General features: G+C 50.9%; 2 protein-coding genes across 3 annotated transcripts in view; both read left to right on the top strand.

The window, feature by feature from the left end:
- LOC111838254 (tetraspanin-7-like) overlaps nucleotides 1-12,251 on the top strand; it is a 30,544-nt gene extending 18,293 nt beyond the window's left edge. For both annotated transcript variants that reach the window (XM_072698933.1, XM_072698924.1), the window contains 7 exons: nucleotides 3,247-3,435; nucleotides 5,840-5,914; nucleotides 6,073-6,168; nucleotides 6,314-6,469; nucleotides 6,737-6,820; nucleotides 7,978-8,060; nucleotides 10,287-12,251. In XM_072698933.1, coding sequence (XP_072555034.1) covers nucleotides 3,292-3,435; nucleotides 5,840-5,914; nucleotides 6,073-6,168; nucleotides 6,314-6,469; nucleotides 6,737-6,820; nucleotides 7,978-8,046 — 624 coding nt within the window. In that variant the 5' untranslated portion in view covers nucleotides 3,247-3,291 and the 3' untranslated portion in view covers nucleotides 8,047-8,060; nucleotides 10,287-12,251. The remainder of the gene's footprint in view (nucleotides 1-3,246; nucleotides 3,436-5,839; nucleotides 5,915-6,072; nucleotides 6,169-6,313; nucleotides 6,470-6,736; nucleotides 6,821-7,977; nucleotides 8,061-10,286) is intronic.
- A 6,374-nt stretch (nucleotides 12,252-18,625) lies between these two features.
- mid1ip1a (MID1 interacting protein 1a) lies at nucleotides 18,626-20,725 on the top strand. Its single transcript, XM_023800768.2, has one exon. The coding sequence runs from the start codon at nucleotides 19,578-19,580 to the stop codon at nucleotides 20,043-20,045; it is 468 nt and encodes a 155-aa protein (XP_023656536.1). The 5' UTR covers nucleotides 18,626-19,577; the 3' UTR covers nucleotides 20,046-20,725.
- The last annotated feature ends 464 nt before the right edge of the window (nucleotides 20,726-21,189 follow it).

Below are 21,189 nucleotides of genomic sequence, written 5' to 3'. Positions count from 1 at the left end.
AATCGCTGGTTGGCCGCTGAGTGAGCTCAGGTTCTCCTCTTCTGATAAACAGGCAGTTTTGTGGCAGTCAGGGCAGGATGACTCAGGGATGATGGTAATCATGGCCGCTTGAGGCTGGAGCCAGACTGTCAGGCAGGAGGGGAAGGCGGTCCGAGAGGATGGCGAGACAGACTGGCCTGGTGGGAGACAACCTGCCCAAGCCAAAAATGGAAAGCAGCCTGCTTGTCATCAAAGCGGGCAGATCGGGCCCCTCCGCCCCTGTGCGAAGCGGCAGCGGGCAGACCGGGGGGGCGGCTTTGATCAGGCTTCATCATTTGAAATGCTAAGAGGAAGAGAACAAGAGATGTGACTTCCTTTGAATCAAAGGCCGATTTTTTTAAATTGCACCCCCCCCACGCGTGTGCATCGCCAAGGATTATGCTCCCTCCCACCGCCGAAAAAGGACCTCTCGTCATGTGGGGTGCCCTTGACACCTCCCTGGATACTTGCTACCCCTCCGTCTGCACCCATTAGAGGCTTTGCGTCACACATGTTGTCGGAAATGCAGACTGCACCCTGCTCCCTGCACCCTGCCCCCTGCCCCCTGCCCCCTGCCCCCTGCACCCTGCACCCTGCACCCTGCACCCTGCACCCTGCACGTTCATTAATGCACTTTGGCGTTTCTGCCTTCAGGCTGCTTTGCTTCATATTTTTTTGAGGGGTGGGGAACCTAGGAGGCTCCCACAAAACCCCCCCTCCCCTTGCCCGCCCCCAAACACAAACATGATTACTGCAGAGGAAGGAGAGCCGCCTCTGAACCAATCAACTAAAATTAACAAAACACCAGCTGACACTAGGACCCAGGGCAGGATTCCAGCGAGTGGTCCCGAGTTCGTAAACGGTGGCGGCCTGCATGGACATCTGTATGATGACGGGCTCAGGCTGGCTGTGAATACAGGGGAGCACCCAACAGACCAGCCCGGTATGGTACAAAGTCACATGATACTTAATACCCTGCTGGGTTGTCGTGATGTAGTGATTCTACGGTCTGCCACAGGGTGGCGCTGGTGTTCTCCTGGCAACCCCTGTTAGACGTGATTAAAGGCCAGATGCTGTTGGCACCTCCCGGTTTCTCAGACCCACTGCGATCTCGTCTCCGTGGCGACAGAGACGCTCCCCTCCCCCTTTGGCATTCCCGTCACGCGCTTCCGTTCCGCCACTCGTATTTAATCCTGTTCAGCTTTTAATTGCCCTGTCGATCTCGCCGGCGCCACGTCGATTTAATTACGGATATCTTGATTTCTGTGCTGAGGCTATTGTTTTTAAATCCTCAAAATGGCTTCCATCTGATTCACAACAACCCCTCCCCCCCCTCCAAACACCCCATTCCTCCGCAAACCCAGTGTAGTTACCCCGTCCTTCTTTCTCCAGCCCCCTGAGGCATGCTGGGAGACACCTCTCCTACACGAGTCCCCGAGAGGCTGTTGTCACCGGCGCTGTCTCTGTTGATTTGGGATGCTCGTGTCCCCAGAGGCAATTCGGAAGACTCCCTGACCCAGTAGTAGGGGGGTGCGGGCAAGCAGTCTGCAGCCCCTTGAATTATGCATGAGCCCCAGCAGGAGGGAGGTGGCCAGTGTGTCACAGCTATGGGGGGGCCCCAGTGACACAACCCATCTGTGTTCCTGCCGTCCTGTTTGCTCACTCTGCTGGCGCTCGGATCACCGCGGCCCACAGCCCAATCACCACGGGATACCTCGTCTCCTCATTAAGAATTAAGCAGCTCCACCCCAGTGCCCTGGCCAGTCTGCCCCCTCGCCTATGCTGGTGCACCCCGTGCTCGTTTAGGATCCTGGAAGTGCTACAGCCCAGTCGATGACACAGCAGTAGGAGGAGCCTTTGATTGGTGGGTGTAGGAACGTACTTAGAAAGAAGGGTGGGGTTATCAGGCCACGCCCTCACGTCAGGGCATTTCTTGTTTCTGTCACTTCAAGGCTGTGTAATCTGGCGCTCCTGCTTCTCCTTGTTAATTTTGGGGGGTGGGGGGGTGACACTTCATCTGAGAGAGGCAGAGAAGTGCCGCGGTTACAGGCCCAGGGGAGGTCTGTCATGGCTCATGGCCGCCGGGCACTACTATGTTAAAGAACGCTCCTGGGGATCTTTTCTGCGTCTTGCCATCAGGCATTACAATGTGCCCTCACCCCAGCCAGCAGACATGCCGGGACAAGCACACGCCTGTCTGTCTGCTAACTGCCCCTCCCAGCCTGCTGCAAAAGGGACAGAACTAGTATGATATTACCCAATTACAAGAACAATCCAGGTACCTGTTCAAAGGTACAACAACCAACCCTTAAGTCATCAAAAAAGCTTGAGGCTAGTCTTGCCCAATGCGGTCCTCAGGAACCCACAGCCGGTCCATGTTTTCGCTCCCTCTGAGTTATAATCCATCCCTGCCTTTGCTAGGGGCACCAAGGTGCCAGTACCTCCAACCTTCTGGGAGACTGGCGCTATGGTCAACACCAAAACGAGACATAACGTGTGCCAAAGGAATTAATGAAGACCAATAAAACCAACAGACCAGAGTCTTCCGCAGTCTGCGGCTGCTCCTTCACCAGACCTCAAGGCGGCTTTTCCATACAGGGAACTCCGAGTGCCTGGAGCCCTCCTCACCAAAACAGTTTGCTTTATGAATCCGAGGCTAGCGGTTAGACCTGTGACATGTCCAAGCCCAGCTGAAAGAAGATCGACGAAGATCTCCACTTGCATCTGACTGTGTCACGCTCATTATAAACCTTTGATCCCATTTATGGAAGAAGGGGAGCTTAGGTAGGTCCGAGCTCAGATAGCACACTGCTGGCATGAACAAGTACTGCAGCTTGTTGGGAGGGACCCGATTCAGGGCACTCGTCTAATTAGTGAGGTTTGGTCTATGTTCTACCCAGTCAGTGCTGTATGTCAGTGCTGCGCTACTTGACACAAACCAAGTTTCATTAGGAGGCCATTTGCAGTACATAAAAACAGTCACAGGTTATTATTTCAGTACTCTTTTAATACTAGGTATGAAGGTCTTTAACATTCTTAGGACATGTCCTGGTTCTACCACCAGGGGGCAGCAAAATATCACGTGTGGTTGCTGCTGTGTCTGGGGCGGCAGATGGGCGCCAACACTGGAGGTTGAAGGACGAGGCTCGGGACCGTGCCGAAGCTCTCGGTGTCGTCACGCTGCGCTGATGCCGTGTCCTCCCTCCTCTTCTCGTCCTCTTCCTGCAGGTCACGGGGGCCATCCTCCTCGCTGTTGGGGTGTGGGGGAAGCTGATGTTGGGGCCCTACATCTCCCTGATCGCCGACAACACCACCAACGCCCCCTATGTGCTCATCGGCACAGGCATCACCATCATCCTCTTCGGCCTCTTCGGCTGCGTGGCCACATGCCGCGGCAGCCCCTGGATGCTGAAGCTGGTGAGGGGGTGGGGGTGGCACAGGGATCATTCTGGAACTGCCAGCTTCAGCGACACACTGGCTTTCCCGTGACCCCCGCATTGCCTTCCGCAGTCCCCTTCTCCTGATGAGGAGGTCTGCCATCCTGCCCCCCGGACCTCGAGGTTACGGTCCTGTTTATCTCACTGAACCTGGAGGCGTCTTCCTCTGCTTTGCCATGTTGGCTCTGCTGACTCCCCTCCCCAGCCATAGATAGTGGGGGGGTGCATCCAAACCAGTGGGAGCCTCTGTCCTCTGGCACGTTTGAGGCTGCTGGGATGGAGTGGGGGGGGGGGGGGGGCAGCATGCTGAGGAAATTAAATATTGTTTGAGTAATCTGGAGCCGTTAGGGCTGATGAACACGGCTTCCTGCATTCCGCCGCGCTCTGCTCCTGTCTCTCACCCCCCCCATCTACCGCTCCCTCTCTCCGTCTCTTTAATTGGTCTCCTCTGGCATTTTAATGCTGAGCCTCCGCAGTGCCTCCCCCTGACAGAGTGGGAGGGGTTGGCCTTTAAAAGGAGACATGTGGGGGTCGGCCGACACTTCTCAGATTCAGTGGGAGATGCCAGCTGGATCCCACACACACACACACACACACACACACACACACATGAACTGTCTCTCAGTGACACACTCCTGCACTTGTCACACGTGCACATAAGCACACACTTCTCATGACAGTTGGTTTCATATGACCTTGATTTTATATGTACAATTTAGATTAAATTTTGCATTTAAAACGTGCCTAACATCCGGGATCCAGTTGCATATGTAGCTGTACATAGTCGTCACAAAACTCACCGCTGTGGAATGAAGATGCAGCAGCATTCAGGCCAGCGGATGGGCCTGTACAGTCAGCGGCCTGCAGGAGGCGCTGTGCCGTCAGCTCTGTTCAGATTACGTTCCTTACCTGCATGAGCACGATAACGCTGAATGCACCAAGCGCCATCCGTGGCGCTAATAACGTCGTTTAGCGACGACAACAGCGGCACTAATTGTGGGACGTGACACATGTAATAACAGAGCCACCTTATGTTAATGCACAGTGCATTGAGGGATACTGGGGGAGTCCCACCTACAGGCTGGTGGCCAGTAACCTTCCATCCTGGCTGGTTTGTCTGCACCCACCCCCCAGTCACAGGTGATGTCTGCAACTAGTTCCCTTAAAAAAGGGAGGGGATGTATGTTTCCTGTTTCACAGATTCTCTCAGTCCTTTGTGCCTGTCCCCTTCTCTCTCGCTCTGTCGCTCTTTTTGTTCCCCCTCTCTGTTTCTGTTCCTGTGTCTTTCTCCCTCTTTTCCTCCCTGTCTCCCTTTCTTTGTCCCCTTGTCTCCTTCTCTTCACCTCTGTCCATCATGTCAGTCTCCCTCCCTCAGTTTTTCCTCTTAGCTTCTCTCTGTGTCATGTCCCCATCTCTCTTCCTCTGTCACTCTCTGTGCCTCTCTCTCCCCATTGTGTCCCCGTCGCCCTCTGTCCCTCTCTCTCTCTGTCTCCCTCGCTCTCTCCGTTGTGTCCCCGTCGCCCTCTGTCCCTCTCTCTCTCCGTTGTGTCCCCGTCGCCCTCTGTCCCTCTCTCTCTCCGTTGTGTCCCCGTCGCCCTCTGTCCCTCTCTCTCTCCGTTGTGTCCCCGTCGCCCTCTGTCCCTCTCTCTCTCCGTTGTGTCCCCGTCGCCCTCTGTCCCTCTCTCTCTCCGTTGTGTCCCCGTCGCCCTCTGTCCCTCTCTCTCTCCGTTGTGTCCCCGTCGCCCTCTGTCCCTCTCTCTCTCTGTTGTGTCCCCGTCGCCCTCTGTCCCTCTCTCTCTCTCCGTTGTGTCCCCGTCGCCCTCTTTCCCTCTCTCTTTCTCCGTTGTGTCCCCGTCGCCCTCTGTCCCTCTCTCTTTCTCCGTTGTGTCCCCGTCGCCCTCTGTCCCTCTCTCTCTCTCCGTTGTGTCCCCGTCGCCCTCTTTCCCTCTCTCTTTCTCCGTTGTGTCCCCGTCGCCCTCTGTCCCTCTCTCTCTCCGTTGTGTCCCCGTCGCCCTCTGTCCCTCTCTCTCTCCGTTGTGTCCCCGTCGCCCTCTGTCCCTCTCTCTCTCTCCCTTGTGTCCCCGTCGCCCTCTGTCCCTCTCTCTCTCCGTTGTGTCCCCGTCGCCCTCTGTCCCTCTCTCTCTCCGTTGTGTCCCCGTCGCCCTCTGTCCCTCTCTCTCTCTCCGTTGTGTCCCCGTCGCCCTCTGTCCCTCTCTCTCTCTCCGTTGTGTCAACGTCGCCCTCTGTCCCTCTCTCTCTCTCTCTCCGTTGTGTCCCCGTCGCCCTCTGTCCCTCTCTCTCTCCGTTGTGTCCCCGTCGCCCTCTGTCCCTCTCTCTCTCTCTCGCCCATCCCTCACTCTTCCTGTCTCTCTCTGTCTTCACAGTACGCCATGTTCCTGTCCCTCGTCTTCCTGGCTGAGCTGGTCGCTGGAATCTCAGGCTTTGTATTCCGGCATGAGGTAGGTGTCCCCGAGTGGATCGCAGCCCCAGGGGCGGCTAACTGGGGGTGTCTGGGGGCTGTCAGCTTCTCTCCCCATAGCGATAGACCTTTGTGGCGGGTGAAGGTACAAAGTGCTAAAAAGTATAAAAGAGAAATAAGACACTGCCCACCCCCCAGATAAAGGGCACGTTCCTGAGGACGTACAGTGAAGCTGTGAAGGAGTACAATGCAGAGGATGAGAGAAGCCTGGCTGTGGACAATGTCCAGCGCAGCGTGAGTCTGGCGGCGAGGAGGAGCCATTTTATACTCATTTAAAAGGCATTACTGCATATGGGAAAAGCCAAGCCGTCCGCTTAGTGGACGGGCTGAATGGTGATTATGTTCTTCTGCATGTTTTCCTCCCTCCTCCCCCATGCAGCTGCATTGCTGTGGGGTGTTAAACTACACCAGCTGGTTCACCAGCGTCTACTACCCTGCCAGAGGCTTACCCCGCAGCTGCTGCAGCGATCTGTCCGACTGCAGCCCCGAGGACCTGCGCAACTCCACCGTCGCCCCGGGCAAGGTGCACCAGCAGGTCAGCCAGGGAGGAGGCGTGGCACGCTCTGGGGGCGGGATGGGGGAGCTTAACTACTGATCCACTCCCCAGTTCGGTTTCGCGTCACTGTCCGGATCCATTGTCTTCTTCCGAGCGTGAGCCCCCTACTGTCCAGTCTGCAGGCTGACTGTGCCTCACCCCTGCGCCATGTTCAGATGAGCTTGTGGCGGCCAGTCTGTTAGCTTACCTCCCTCCCTGCCCATCCCCAGCCATATCTGTTCATGTTAACACGTCCTTTCTGCACAGGGCTGCTATGAGCTGGTGACCTCCTTCATTGAGACCAACATGGGCATCATTGCCGGCGTGGCGTTCGGCATCGCCTGCTCACAGGTAAGCGGCTATTGTTGATAACCGCGCTCATTAGTCAGTGAGAGTGGAGAGAAGGGTGTTTGATGGCTGATTTTGGACAGGTGTCATGCCGACCATCTTATAAATCTCATAATTAATAGTAATTGCTACAGAAGATGTTACTACTTTTTCCCTGCTTAACTGCAGGTCATATTCCCTTGATTCTTTTGATATTCCTTTGAAATCTGGCTATTGAAGTAATTCGGTGTGAGGGTTCAACAGCTGCATCCCTTCAGCTGTAGAATTGCGTTCTTGTATTAACCGCTACATCCCCTAGCTGCCACAGCACGCATATATATATATATATATATATATATACACACACACATACATACACGCATATGTTATATATAAAAAAACACATACATAAAAGGTCTTGCAAAGTCAGGCCAAGCCAAGCTTAGCCCAGCCAGGCCAAGTGGTGTGTGAATCTTGAGTCCCCCTCCCCTTTCCAGTGGCATGCTCCATTACCCCCTGCCCCCATCCCACACCCCCACCTTGGATGGGACACCCAGCCTCAACCTGCTACAGCCGCTTTTCTGGATCTTTGAGCCATTAATTGAACTGCAAATGTTATCAGGAATAAAAGGCAGGTGAGATCAATGGCGCCCATTAGGAGAGCCCACCCCCCTCGTGTGTCTAATCCCTCTTTACAGTGCCTGACAGGCCTGCTCCGCTGGGAGGGGAGGGGGGAGGGGAGGGGTGGGGGCTCGAAGGATGGGCCTGAGGGTACACACCCCCCCTTCTGATTTAATTAAAAAAGATGTCAGAAGAATTCATCTCGCCAGCTGCCCGCACGCCACCACGAGTTTAACTCGCACGCCGTCCAGCGCTACCGCGGAGCGGGGAGGAAAAAAAATGAAAAGCCAGTAGTCTTAATTAGAGCCAGCGGATTCGATTACCAGCCCCCGCGGGCAGATCGAAGCGCTTCTAATTAGGGTCTGACGCGCCGTATTATTTGATTACTTTCGACCGCCTTCGTTTGCCCACCCCCCCCCCCCCGCTGTGGTCAGTACAAGGCAGTAAACCCTCAGCATCACAAACAACGCTCAGTGGATCGCTTGGTCTGGGGAGAGGGCATCAGTGTCATCTCACTTCCTGTCCCCCCCCCCCCCCGTCTCTGTCCTCCTCTCTCACAGCTGATCGGGATGCTCTTGGCTTGCTGCCTTTCACGGTTCATCACTGCCAACCAGTATGAAATGGTGTAGCCAGGAAAGCCCAGGTGAGTCTGCCCCCCCCCCCGGACCTGGGGTGCCGCCCACCCGCCACATGCCCCCCATCCCACAGCTAGATTCCCAACAGCTCGTCAATGAAACCCACAGCATCCCTCAAAGGTCCAGCATCAGGAGCCCTTATGAGGCGGAACCCCCCACCTGCCGTGGCACTGCCTCACGCAGTCCGCAGATTATAGGAAAAGCCCCCAAACACCTCAGGCTGTTGCTGGACCTCAGGGGCATGTTTGGGGCGAAACCAGTGCTTCAGTTTGCATTCCTCACACTGGTGTTTTCCCATTTCTAAAGCTGGGGGCACCGCAACCCAGCCACCAGCTTTTGAGATCGCTGTCTCCTGGATCACCCCCCCCCCCCAGACTTGGGCTTTTCTGTATTTTTAAAGCTCAGCCCCCACCCCCCACATTGGTGTTGCCCCCACAAGTCCCTGGCTGTTCTGGCCCCCTCACCACTGCGGCTGCTGCCCGAACCGCACCCTCCCCCCCAGTGTCAGATGCTGCACTCCTCACTGTGTACCAGCCTGGGGGGGGGGGTGTTGTGTGGAGGATCAAAGGGACTTGTAAGCAAAGCTGGAGAGTGGGGGGGGGGGGGGGGGGCAGTGGACCTCGCTTCGCACACACATGCTCATGTACACACACACGCACATATGCACGCTCTCATGTACAGGCATACACACACTCATGCACATACACACGCACATATGCGCTCATGCACACGCGCATACATTCACGCAGGCGCTCATGCACACGCGCAGCACGCCTTGCCGACAGCCTGCAGCTTCAATAATTAATCAGCAGTCTGATGGTGTTTTCCTCTCCACTCATCAGAAGCTACATTTCCATATCAGAGGAGAATGTGTGCCGCACACTCATTGTCTGTGCTTGTGTGTGTGTGTGTGTGTGTGTGTGTGTGGACTGGGTTTATATTACATTGTAAGGACCAAATGTCCCCCACAATGTAATAATTTTTTCACATTATGGGGACCATTTTTCAGGTCCCCACAAAGATCTCTGAATGCAATCAAAAAAGTAAAAATGCTTGAAGTCTTGTATTTTGTTGGGTTACTTATAGTTAAGGTTAGGGCTGGGTAGGGGTTAAAGTCGTCATGTTGTGATTAGAGTTTTCCAGATAGAAATGAATGGAGAGTCCCCACAAAGATATAATTACAAACCTGTGTGTTTGTGTGTGTGTGTGTCCTCTGTGTGCCGTACTTGGAAGGCCTCCCAGCTCTGGAGAACCTCGGCGTTCCTCCCCCCGACCCGTCATTCACTTGCGAGCCCCGTCTTGGCGCACACAGGCACGCACACACACATTTATCACTCGCTCACAGCTTCCCCCAGCCCCTCTAATTGCCCGGACCTGACGGCGCTGCTCAGGATTATAAATAATGCTGTTTGCTTCTCAATTAACTCCCCGATTTATTACGTTCCTTCTGCGCCGGCTGCTCTGTATGATAATGCTTTAAAGAGGCAGGCTCTGCATCTGGGCGCAGGCTGCGCACGGCGCTGACCTCCCGGGGCGGGGCGGCGTGGGGGGGGCGGGGGGCTTGGGGGGGAAGACCTGTTTTATATTTCTGTCACAGAGCGGGGGCCGCAGCGGCGGTTTAGGCTCGCGCCGGATTCCGCTCGTTTCACACGCGGTTAGCTGTCTCATGAGACGTGCTCGCTCGGGAGGAAAACGATAACAGACGCGGAGCGAGAGCCGCAGCATGAGGCCACGGACTCGCAGGGGGGGGGGGTCGGGCCACAGCGATCTGGCCCCGTGGTGGGGGTATCACCTCATGGCTGACCCATTCCTAACACAAACACGCTGTGCAGCAAATCGGCTCACCAGCAGCTGTGGGGTAAAGGAGCAGAAAAGGGTCATGTTTTTAGGGGTGTGTTTGCGTCATATTGATGTGGGGGACGGGACGGCAAATAAGACTGCATAAATGAATTAGGGGAACAAAAAATGTTACCATGATTCAGTTATTGTCTGAATTGTTAATTAAAACGTATAAAGAAACTTTGAGCCCCCACCCCCCAATCATCCTGGTGGACAATCCCCAGAACTCCCACCTGGTTGTGAAGGTGTCACTATGACCTCCCAGCCTCAAGAGAGGGATACTTATCTATTTGTCTCCCTCCCAGGTTTTTGCAGAGAAAACAGAACCCCCCCCACCACCCCTTCCTGACTACCCCATGGGACGTTATCTGATCCTGTCTATCTTTGCCTTGCAGGAAGCTGTACCGTCACCCTGGATGATGGGGGTGGGGGGGATGCCCCCAGAAAAACTAGCATACACCACTGTTCTCTGCCCCCCCCTCCACTCCCCAGTCCCCCGTCTCCCACCTGTCACTGATTCTCCCGCACCGTTCCTTCTCCTGCAGCTTGCTTTTTGGGCTGAACTACAGAGACAAAAGCACCGGGGTAACGCTCCAGTCTGCACGCCCCCCCCCCCCCCCCCCACTTTCCATGAAAGCGCATGCAGTACGATCCTTAAAAGGTGTCCTTGTTATCATCCGTAGAGCATTAATACCTTGTGTTTTAGTAGCCGCTGTCTTTTCTGCAGCCCTGATTTTACAGACCTGACCACCCTGTATGTAACTGTGCAGCCAATCATATGTGCTTGTCTGTGCCGCTGGAGGTCCATGTCAGTCCGCGCCTGGACACCCCTGGCGCCCTGAACGCTCTCGTTGGGTTCAGTGCTCTCCGGCATTCTTACCCTGAGCCTCCCGTACCCCCCTGTGTATTTATTTACTGATCCCGTTTGTTTGAGGTTCGGGATTCAGTCGTGCCCTTCGTATTTCCTGTTCCCCTGCTGCCGGTGATCAGGAATCCCGTGTTGGGAGGACTGGGAGGTGTCACACGTTGTCGTATTTCCTCTGCACATGCGGCACAACCTCACGCAGTTTAGGCCCCAGCTACCAGACCCTGCACTATCACAACATGCCAGTAGAATGTCACTCCCTCCCTGGAGGAGTACACTGCCCGTATTGCCAGACCCTCCCTAATGTACGCTTTCAGTAAAATAGCACATTCTGTCCAATATACAGGGCCTTCTTATGACTGCATCGTTGCAGTCTAATGAATCAGTTGAGTCATAAAGGCTAAGTGTTAGAGACCCTGCAGGAAACCTGAGTTCCTCCCTGAGCATCAAAGGTGACCCTGAGACGGCCCAGGCTATCATCATCACCACCCAGCACCAGAGAGCTAAGGGGAGCCAGGGTAGGTTTTTCGTGCCTCAGAGCCCTTAGCTTTGCAGGGAAGGGATGGGCAGCACTCTGCAGCTCCTACCGTTGTAGTGATGGACGCTGATGCCTGTCATGCTGAACCAGAAAGCCTCAGGGATGTAATTTCTGCACGCCGGGCGCTCCATCATAAACGGGAACGACTCAACATCCCCCCAGCCGGTGTGACACAGACAGAGCTGTTTCCAGCTCCCAAAAGCGAACACGAGGATGTCACTTTCAGTACACACAGCTGCGTGGGGGGCGACCGTGACCGTGCCTTCTGATTGGTTGAGCGGGCTGACTGTGTAGTCCCCTCCGGAGAGGCTAGCGTCCTCCCAAACAGAGGCCGCTCCGGAATCCTGTACAGACTCGGTAAAGCTGTGGGGGACGATGCGTTGGGGCCCACGACTTGTGCTACTGAAAGACGAGAGTGAGTGTGCGTCTAGGGGACCCCTGAAAGTGAAAGATAAAAGAGCAGGATACCGTAGGGACTTAGATGCCATTGGTATTCTTGAATTGTGAACCACACGGCCTTGCAGCATTCCTGCCGAGGTCCACACACCAGGGTCGAGAGAGATCCCCGGATTGACAGGATGTAACATGTAGGACATACTGGAGGCCTGGGAGCAGAGGAGGAGAACACTGAAGTCAACGACAACTATTTACAACTGTGATGGGTATAACTAAGGCTGGGGGGACTTATAAAACCATACTTTGTATCGCTGTGTAAGTGGTTATCGCCTTGTTTTAAAGTCGTCACGTAAAGTCAGTAGTTGGTCCTTATTACCGCCAGTATAGAAATATGTAGAGGAGTAGATCTCACAGTCCAACGGTGAATAACTTTATATTAAAAAAAAAAAAAAAAAACTTTATATGAAAACCTTTTTAAAAACAGCACCAGCTAGCATGCCACCTGTGTTGATATTGTAAAGGACTGTGATCTCTGTATTAATAAATGATCATTACCAATTTTCTGTTGGTCTATTCTCTTCTTGTGTTCTGTGTCTGAAAAATTAACTGGGAGGGATTACAGCATCTTTCATATGCAAGCGAACGTTATATTATTGAATTAAATCCTGGTGTACTTGAGGTTTATAATTTAGGTGGTCTGGAAAACGATTCGGCAGATTTTACTCCAATACAAACAGGAGGTCATGGTTTATCAAGCCCCAAAATCTGAATACCATATAGGATTGAAATAAATGGAGTCGAAAAGATCCATTCATGACGGGTTTGCCAGCGTATCTTGGATTTAAAAAAATACAGCCCAGTCGTACACTCTTTTTTCGCGCGCTGAGGATCCCTTTATGGCATCAAAATATCTGTCTCACCGTTTCAGCATATAGTCGCTGTTAAATACGCATCGACATAGCCAATATTCACCTCAAGCATTTTAAAAATAAACTATTTTCTGGCTAATTATTTTGGCAGCGTCTGCGTTTCACATCGGGGGTTCCCACTGACCCCAGTTTATGCATAGTAAAACGTCCAGTTTGCTTTCGCTTCTTCAAGGCAATCCGAGTAAAGGAATTGTGGTGAGGCATAACGCATATCATATTAGACGTATAAAAACTATATTTTGCATATGCATCGCAAAAACCTGTGTGCTTTTTTTTTGTTTCTTTGGTGCTCACGATGTTTTTTATTCTGAGTGTGTTCTTTTTTTCTTGTTGAAATCAATTCCTTCAGCGGACACGACAGGCTAGAACGGCTTTACGTCTGTCTAAATTTAGCAGATAATGGTTAGGAAATGAATTGGCAGCACACTGCAGAATTACAAAAGTTACGGAAATTCAACAAGGCGATATTTCACGAGCAACGAAAAACGGGTTTTAAGGTACCGGCAAATGCTTCGCTGTAGGAGAGATCCGTCCACGCTGGTGGTCTCTTACTGGGGATGAAAAAACTCAGTTTAAATCCGTTTAAATCTGACCAATCAGAGTATTAAATGCATACTCCCACATCAGAAATCCCGATGAATATAAACCACGAGCCATGGGGACTCAGAAACAGCATGGGCCCAGGTAAGGAAGAGGGTACAGTCGGGATTATTTATAAAAACAAGGCCATAAAGGGTCAGATGTGGGACTGGAGTGTGCCTCTCAAGCAAACAAACCCCGGCCGAATCGGTGCGGTTTGGAGACACATCAGGAACGCCGGTCTGACTCCCTGAATTACCACATTACAAATGATCTGGTGGTTGATTAGATCCTCGCAGTACTGGAGCAAATCGGCGTGCATTGACGTCTTGGTGAGACGAGAAAAATCACACACACCATGAACGGCTGACTTGCTCCTCATGAGGGCCGGCTGGCAACAGTAGTCTGGGAATCGACATATTGATCGGGCACAAAGAAAGACCCCCGGCAATCGCAAGCCCACGGAACCGGCGCACTCACTGAATAATTAATATAATTTCAATTAGCGTGTGGCTGTAAATATTCTCACTATAAAATGCGTACATTTGCTTTCTCGGATGTCTCGGATAGAATTTGTGAACTAACCTGCTTTAAATCGGACTGGAAAGCCGTTTCAAATATAATCACTGTGTTACAGGACTACGGGCGGACGGTCTTAGTATTTTCCCCTTCGTACCCTTAGGTGGCGCTGAAACACCGGTGAAAAACGTAATGGGAAGACGGTCGTTCCAGGCACCGACCGATAGACCGCCAGTGAGTCGGAGGCCGCAGTACCTCGCTGCGGTTGAAAACAATCAATTAAACGGGCATTAAGGCTTGTACACTAAAATATAATCGTCCACTCAAATTTTTTAGAGCTTGCACTGCGAAACTAAAATAACACGAATGACATCCATCAATTGATAATTAATAGAAATTCGTGCGTAATGATTAAATATCCCATTCTTTCATGACCACTCAACATTGATGTTCTTATTCCTTTCGGCCGCAAATTAAAATGTGGAGGCGATGAGGCGCGGGGCGGGTGAGAGTGAGGGCACTCTAAGGGGACGGAGGGCAGCCGCCTCGCCTCACGGGGCGTTCTGGCCCGGTCCTGTCCCTGCGCTCTGCGAGGTTAGATGGATCCCCCACCCTCCATCCCTCCCACCTCCGCCACCCTCCTCCATCTGGCATAAAAGCGGCGAGGGAGATGAGCGCTAAAACCGTGCTCAGCGCTAAGTTGGCAGGCTGCCACAATTCTCCGGGACCCGAGTGGAAAGCGTGAGTCAGATAGGAGCAGACGCGGAGGCGCGGCCGGCAGCCACTCCGCTTCGCCCGGGACGTCTTATTACCTTTTCAGAGGCGATCCGGAATCACCCGGGCGCTTTCAGGCTATGGCCCATGCTGGATAAACAGGACAGCTTTGACTCTTTTTCAGCAGCTAAAAAAGCACGAGTCTTGGGGGAGGATTGCGGAGACTGAACGTTGCGCTGCAAGCAGTATCTGAGTAGCGATTTTGGGCATTTCATCATTTCGTTGGGGGTCAGCATTTTTTTCCACCACTAAGAAACTGGTGCAATAAATATTATATTCGCTAGACAGGCTGTGTTATGCACGGGCAGAATAACAGACCTTTAAATGGGACTGGTGCTAGAGGATTGTCAAAACCTGGTCTCCGTATATCTGCCTTTTCTTATTCTTGCATATTCATTCCATGCCCCTCTCATGTTATATTACAATCATATACTGTAGAAAGTGTAGATGAATGTAAGCAAACAGTGGCGCAATTTTAGCCTTGCATTCTTTTCCCCGGTAAATTGGCGATTTCTGTCTGCAGTCCAGACGTCCATGTCTGTCCAAGCCCGAGCGTAAATGATCCGTTGGAGGAAAGAATGATGTGCGAGATAGGAATCGGTAAGCCAGAGAGACAGCTAACCGGGGATACTAATCTTGTTAAGCAAATTACCGTGTATCAGCAGTCTGTCTGATAATCAAGCGCGGCTCCTAGCGCCCAGCGTCAACGCTGTTTAATGGAGAGGGGAAATTATATTTCCTGTCGTTCGTGGAGAGGAAACCGCTTACCCTATTACCAATGGGAGCTGGTGTGGCGATACTTTCAGTGAAAGGCCACGATTTATCTTGCGCTCACATATTTCCAGCTAATTCTGGTGCCCGTGGGCGCGAGAGGCCTTGGCTGGCAATAATCTTGAATAACCGTCCCTCTGGATGTGTTGGTTATAAAGCCTAATGCTCGGTATGTTAATAAATTTATTTGTCTTTAATACTAAACAGCATACAGACCTATGTAACGTGTAGTTACACCGAACAAGACATTGGGTGTATTTTATAGATTTATTGCATGGCTACATGTAGGTGGGCATATGGAAGGTGAGAATGGGTATAAAACACAGGATTCAGACACGTTCCATTGGAAAAGGCTTAGTTGATCATTTCAGTGTCAGCTATGCTTGGTTCTCGCGGTTGCCATGGAAGTTCCCGCAACAATCACCTTCCTCAAACAAAAGCCTTTGGTGCTTCCACAACCGGAATTGCCCTGCGAGTGTGGGATATTTGTTAGGACTGTTTAAAACGATGGGCAGCCACACAGCAACGTTAATTATCAACATTGACAAATGAGTTTTAATACACGGACGGCTGCAAAGGAACAGCATAAACCTCGAGATGTTTTGCTCCTATTGTAGTTTATTTGCTTCTGTCTGAGGAGGCTTTGGGGATTCCTGATTGATTGCTGAGATACTAAAGTTAAAACATATCAGTCTTCATATTTCTGTCACAGTACTTCCACGTAATCATGCAAGTTAAAATATTAATACCCACTCGGTTCACGTTTTTAGACAAGTTGTGTAATCGATTATAGGAATATGCATATATTTGAGCTTTTTCAATCAGTTAACGAATGCTTATTCCGTCGTGTTTGTCAGCTTTCCAATCTCATGATATGAGCGGTAATTATGGGGTCATGACAGCCGCGTAGGGACGCGCTCATGTGATCTCAAGTTAGGTAACAAAATAAAGCCGAAACGAGGGGCACTGCTAATCTGAATGCCAGAGCTAGCTATATACCGCAGCCTTCGGAAGCGTGTCTGTGCCGCATACCAAACGCCTGCCCGCACGGATCTCTTTTGTTCTGCACGCTGGGTCGGGCAGAGACCGCAGCACACAGAGAAGGGCCACCGTCGGTGACGGCGAGCGCGTTTAGTATCCGTTTTACAGAGAAATGCCGCAGAGATTTCCAGACATGTTAAAGGATGACACCCCCACACTGCCCGCACACACCCCGGGAAAGGAAAAAGATGGATTTTCTCATCAACTGGCAACGCTTGGTAGTAGATTGCGGCAAGCGGTCATTAAATGCGACTCACGGGCACTGCGAGGTGGAAGCGAATAGAGGGGGCACGGGAAATAGGACTGGGCAGCGGGTAAATCTAACGCAGCCTGACAAGCTGTCCTTCAGCGGGTCAGCGAGCGGACATATCGGTGTGCTGGGACGGTCTAATTGGCCCCCAGTCCCAACTGCAGGGATCCGACATGTAAAGGGTCTGGCAGCTTCGTAATGATGAGTCGCGTTTTGCTGTCGTGGTTTGGTGGCGACGGTTCCATTGCGGCGTGGAGCCCGACGCGCCACGGTGACTGGCTTGTCCTGAGTCGTCCTCGGTCTTCCAGCTATGCAGTCAGTGCCAAGAGAGGTGTCTTCCAGGTAACGAGGCTTCGGGCCAGTGGCTTCGCCTTGGCACTAGATGAAGATGGAGCTGTTTGGCTCCCAATAGCCTGACCCCCTGAACTCTGGCAACGCTGGTGCTAAGAAGCCCCTGACAGCATCGATCGTCCTTTCTGAAAAGTCTGGCGTGAACGACCACTGAAACGTTTCAGGCCGTCGATGGTAAGCCATGCTGTGCTTGTGTCCTGCCATAAACCCTTATGCATTCCTAAATTAAGCTACAGTGACGTTTGTTTCCAGAGTCGTCGGCTGTATTAATTCTTGAACAACACAGCAGAGTTTTGTTCGCGGGGGGAGGCACTGCTAAGCTAATCAGTGCTACCTTATTACACGTGTAAACGTTTCTTTACCTGCCCTTTAATCCCTGCGGCTACTGGCCCGTCGTCATCTCTCCCTCACATCATCGTTGGTAATTACCCCCTGGTCCCAGTTATATGCTGTTTGCTGTTCTTACCTACTGACTCGCAAAAAAAGAAGAAGAAGAAAAAAATCCTTTTAGGGCCAAAAGCCGTTGGCAGGTTGTGGTGCCACTAAACACACCACGATGTCCCCGCTGTGCCGCCCGACTGGCCACAAGGTGCCCGGTAATTGAATTCACAGGGAAAACCAGTGCCTTTGAAGAGTTCCTTAAGTTCGCTGCAACCGCTGTCTTTAATTGGAGCAGCTCAACTTATTTAATGTGTCACACATCCGCTGACAATCCCAAAATTTTAAATTAGCCATTAATTGGCTCTCAAAAGACAGAGGTGGCAGAATACAGGAATTGGGACCGTTTCAAGTTCAAATACACCAGCACGCTGCACAGAAACGCCACCACAAATTTGCTAAGCAAATCAGAGATAAAGGCAGAGGCTTTTACATTATTATAATGAAGATGCAATCCTGACAACATTAATTCCGTACTTTAATGGATAACTGAGGCTTTGGTGAAAAATAAACATTAAACAATGTGTGAATTTCTCATCTCTCTTTCTTGCCAAGGGGTTAGACTCAGACATTAAGAATTTAAAGCACGAAAAGCACCCTTGCTATAACTCATGCAAAGAGAATGTTACCGCATGTCCAAATTTCCGTAGGAAGCGCAAGGCGTGTATCATCGGTCGGGAATGCAACTTATATCAAATGTATAAATAGTTCTATTAAATTACTGTGTATCGCGTGTGTGGAAAGAAAGTCAAACAACACCCCCTCTGAAATAACAATGTATCCCTTGGGGAGACCATAAAACTAGCAAAATTTGTATTACTTGTAAACAAACAAATACTTTTCTATAGAAGCTGAAAAGCAGAGAGGTAACTTAATACAAACAGGTCAGCCACCGAAAACCGCACGTTTAAACATCAATCCATTCTGTCCATCCATCAGTCCATCCATTTTCTGTAACCGCTTGTCCTATTTAGGGTCCGGATCATATTCTAAAGTTCTGTCTAGGCCCTTTATTTATACAAGGCGTACCCCGTCTTGTGGGACCGTGGCGATGTGGCTGTGGTTATCAGCGGTTATGGGGTAAGGTGCACACCGGGCTTGGTTATGACGGGGTTAAACGCATTCAGCGGCTAGTTTGCGTAAATTGGCAGAAGCTAAGCGACCTCGGCCTTAGTGATTGGCCGGCGACAATCTGGCCCCGAGTCAAACCGAAAGCAACCGGCAGCAGCGTGATTGGACGGAGCCCGTAGTGGGCTGATGCGCCGCCTCATGAATATTCAACAGGCGGCGTTTTGGTGCGCTCTCGGCGGCTGCCTAGGCTCCGAGCCACGCGTGATATAATTTGTTTATTTCGTTGGCGTGGCTCGCTAACTTTGGTCGTGCGCACGGCTCCTGAAAATAGATGGATTCAGTAACGAAGCGCTGGGGGGGGGGGAGGAGACATCAGATCGCTTCCCGGTGTTGTGAGCACTTGAGATCGCCTCTTTCCGTCCGACGTTTGAGTACAGTATGTCACTGTATTTGAATTTAAAATGAAGTTTTGTAACTTCAGAGACTGCTGTGTAGAGTCATCATCTTTCCGAGTCGGAGGAACGTGAACGCCGGTAGCGCGCTATACGCGAACGCGCAGCACCTCCGCCCGGGACCCCGCGTGCTTATCGTGCAGGGTCGCAGTAGCGCTGCTGAATGCTAATTGCTTTGCTGTAATCTCACACCCTCGGAATTCTTAAGCTATTTCAAAGATCGCTCGTAATCGAGAAGCGAACAAACCTGCTGTGCCTGATCTGTTGTGCATCAGGTCATTGGAATCCGGTTACTGACTGAAAGACAAAAACACCGAGGGACAGGTTCTGGAAACGCCCATGTGTCGAAAAACAACCTCTTTATAAGCGCGAGCATGAAACCTCGGCATTATTGATGTGAAACTAAAAAGAAGAAGAGCTTTGGAGGCCCACTCCAGGGACATTAAGGAGGTTTGACAGAAGCGCACCTACACGCGTCCTGACGACGGTTCCCACTTTCTGCTGCGACGACAGTCTCGCTATTTTGCAAGCCGATTAGAAAAGGCGCTTAAGAAAGACTTTCCGAGCGCACACACAGAAACAAGAGGAAGCTACGCTGCTTTCGTCGACCACATTTCATACAGGCCAGTTTCTGCAGCCTCTGGTCTTCGTATTCTGCACTTTCAGGAAGTTTGCCAAGCTGCTGGTGGGTCATCAACACGCCTTTTCAAAAATGATGCAGATGTCAGATTCCTACAACCAGAAGAATTCTCTGTTTAATGCCATGAATCGCTTTATCAGTGCAGTCAACAACATGGATCAGACTGTGATGGTGCCCAGTCTTTTGAGAGACGTACCTCTGGAGGAGGAGAAGAATATGAACTCCATCAGGACGACTGGCAGTGCATCACCATGCTTCTGCGAGAGTGACATGTACAGTTACTATGTTCTCTTGAAGTCTATCAGGAGTGACATTGAATGGGGAATCGTGGCAGCTGAGGAGAGGAGGAGAGACAAGCTAGGGCCGTCGGCCCTGGAGATGCCCAGGATCGAACAGGAGGGTGAAGACGACGACCTCCAGAAACTCTTTCATTTTCACCTGAGCGGGCTTCACAGCGTGCTCTCCAAGTTAACACGCAAAGCCAATACCCTCACCAACCGGTACAAGGAAGAGATCGGGATCGGGAGCTGGGGACACTGAACTGCTGGCTCTCGCCACCCTGATGGGACCTCGTGGACCCCATGAAGTTCCAATGAATGGACGGTGAAAAGCCATTCAGGCTGATGGTTCCGCAGTCATGCTGATCTCATTTTAAGAAGAATGTCAGATTCGATGGGACGTCCTGCTCTGTGTTTTATATTGATGTAACTTACCCACATTTTTGCACAGATGCTTGCAGTGGTACTGCATGGGCATTCCTACTTTCACGCTTGTTAGTATTATGCATATTATCTTATGTATTTAAAATATGTAACAAACCCTGAAATGTGCAGGTTACCTGAAAACTTTATTTATGTCAGACTGCACATATATTCCTTAAATGGCTGGTATGGCCAATGATGATTAATCTGTCAAATGAGCTTTGATACTGATACTGAACTCAGGTCCTGTATTAAGCAATAACTAAAATATGACACTTTTTTTTTTACAGTGAGCAAGTTGCTGTGATTGTATTACGTTAATTCTCGTATGAACCAAGCAATCTATGAATGTGAATCAAATGATATTTCTGCTTACTGGAATTAATAGTTTCCATGAGATTGTTTGGGGCATTATGATGTTAGCGAGAATACTTGAGAATTTTATTAATCTTGCTTACTTTGTATTGAAAAATGATTGCACAGAAATATAATGTTCCTTTTTTTACAAAAATATCAGTATGAATGATTTCTGTTTTCATTATCATACATCACAATAATTACAAACGATGATTACTTTGTGGACTTTGGGAAATATTTGGTGCAACAAAAGCTTTTCGTACTGCGGCTGCAGACACCTGCATTAAATAATTTATCAAAAAGATACATAAGACGACAGCTTGAAATTCAAGGGTTAGGAAAAACAAACGCAGACCAGAAGTGATGACGTTAAGGAGGGACAGGTAATCTGTCCCTGAAGAACATGAACTGTCCATTCCTAAGCATTTTGTGGAGGTCAAAGCAGGTGAGCTGCAACACATTGTATGTTTCTCTTTTTTTTTTGACAATTGAAATAAACCACCTTTTGTGCGTAATAATGAACCCAAAACGCCTGGAGCAAAACAGCCAAAGAATCCTGCCACAAACATGTACATCATGAAAGCCTCATCTCTGAAATGAAACACTTTGAGACACAAAGGTATTTT

This window comes from Paramormyrops kingsleyae, chromosome 1, assembly GCF_048594095.1.
Source record: "Paramormyrops kingsleyae isolate MSU_618 chromosome 1, PKINGS_0.4, whole genome shotgun sequence".
NCBI lineage: Eukaryota > Metazoa > Chordata > Actinopteri > Osteoglossiformes > Mormyridae > Paramormyrops > Paramormyrops kingsleyae.
The sequence above is the reverse complement of the archived record's forward strand: the minus strand, read 5'-3'. Positions and strand labels throughout refer to the sequence as shown.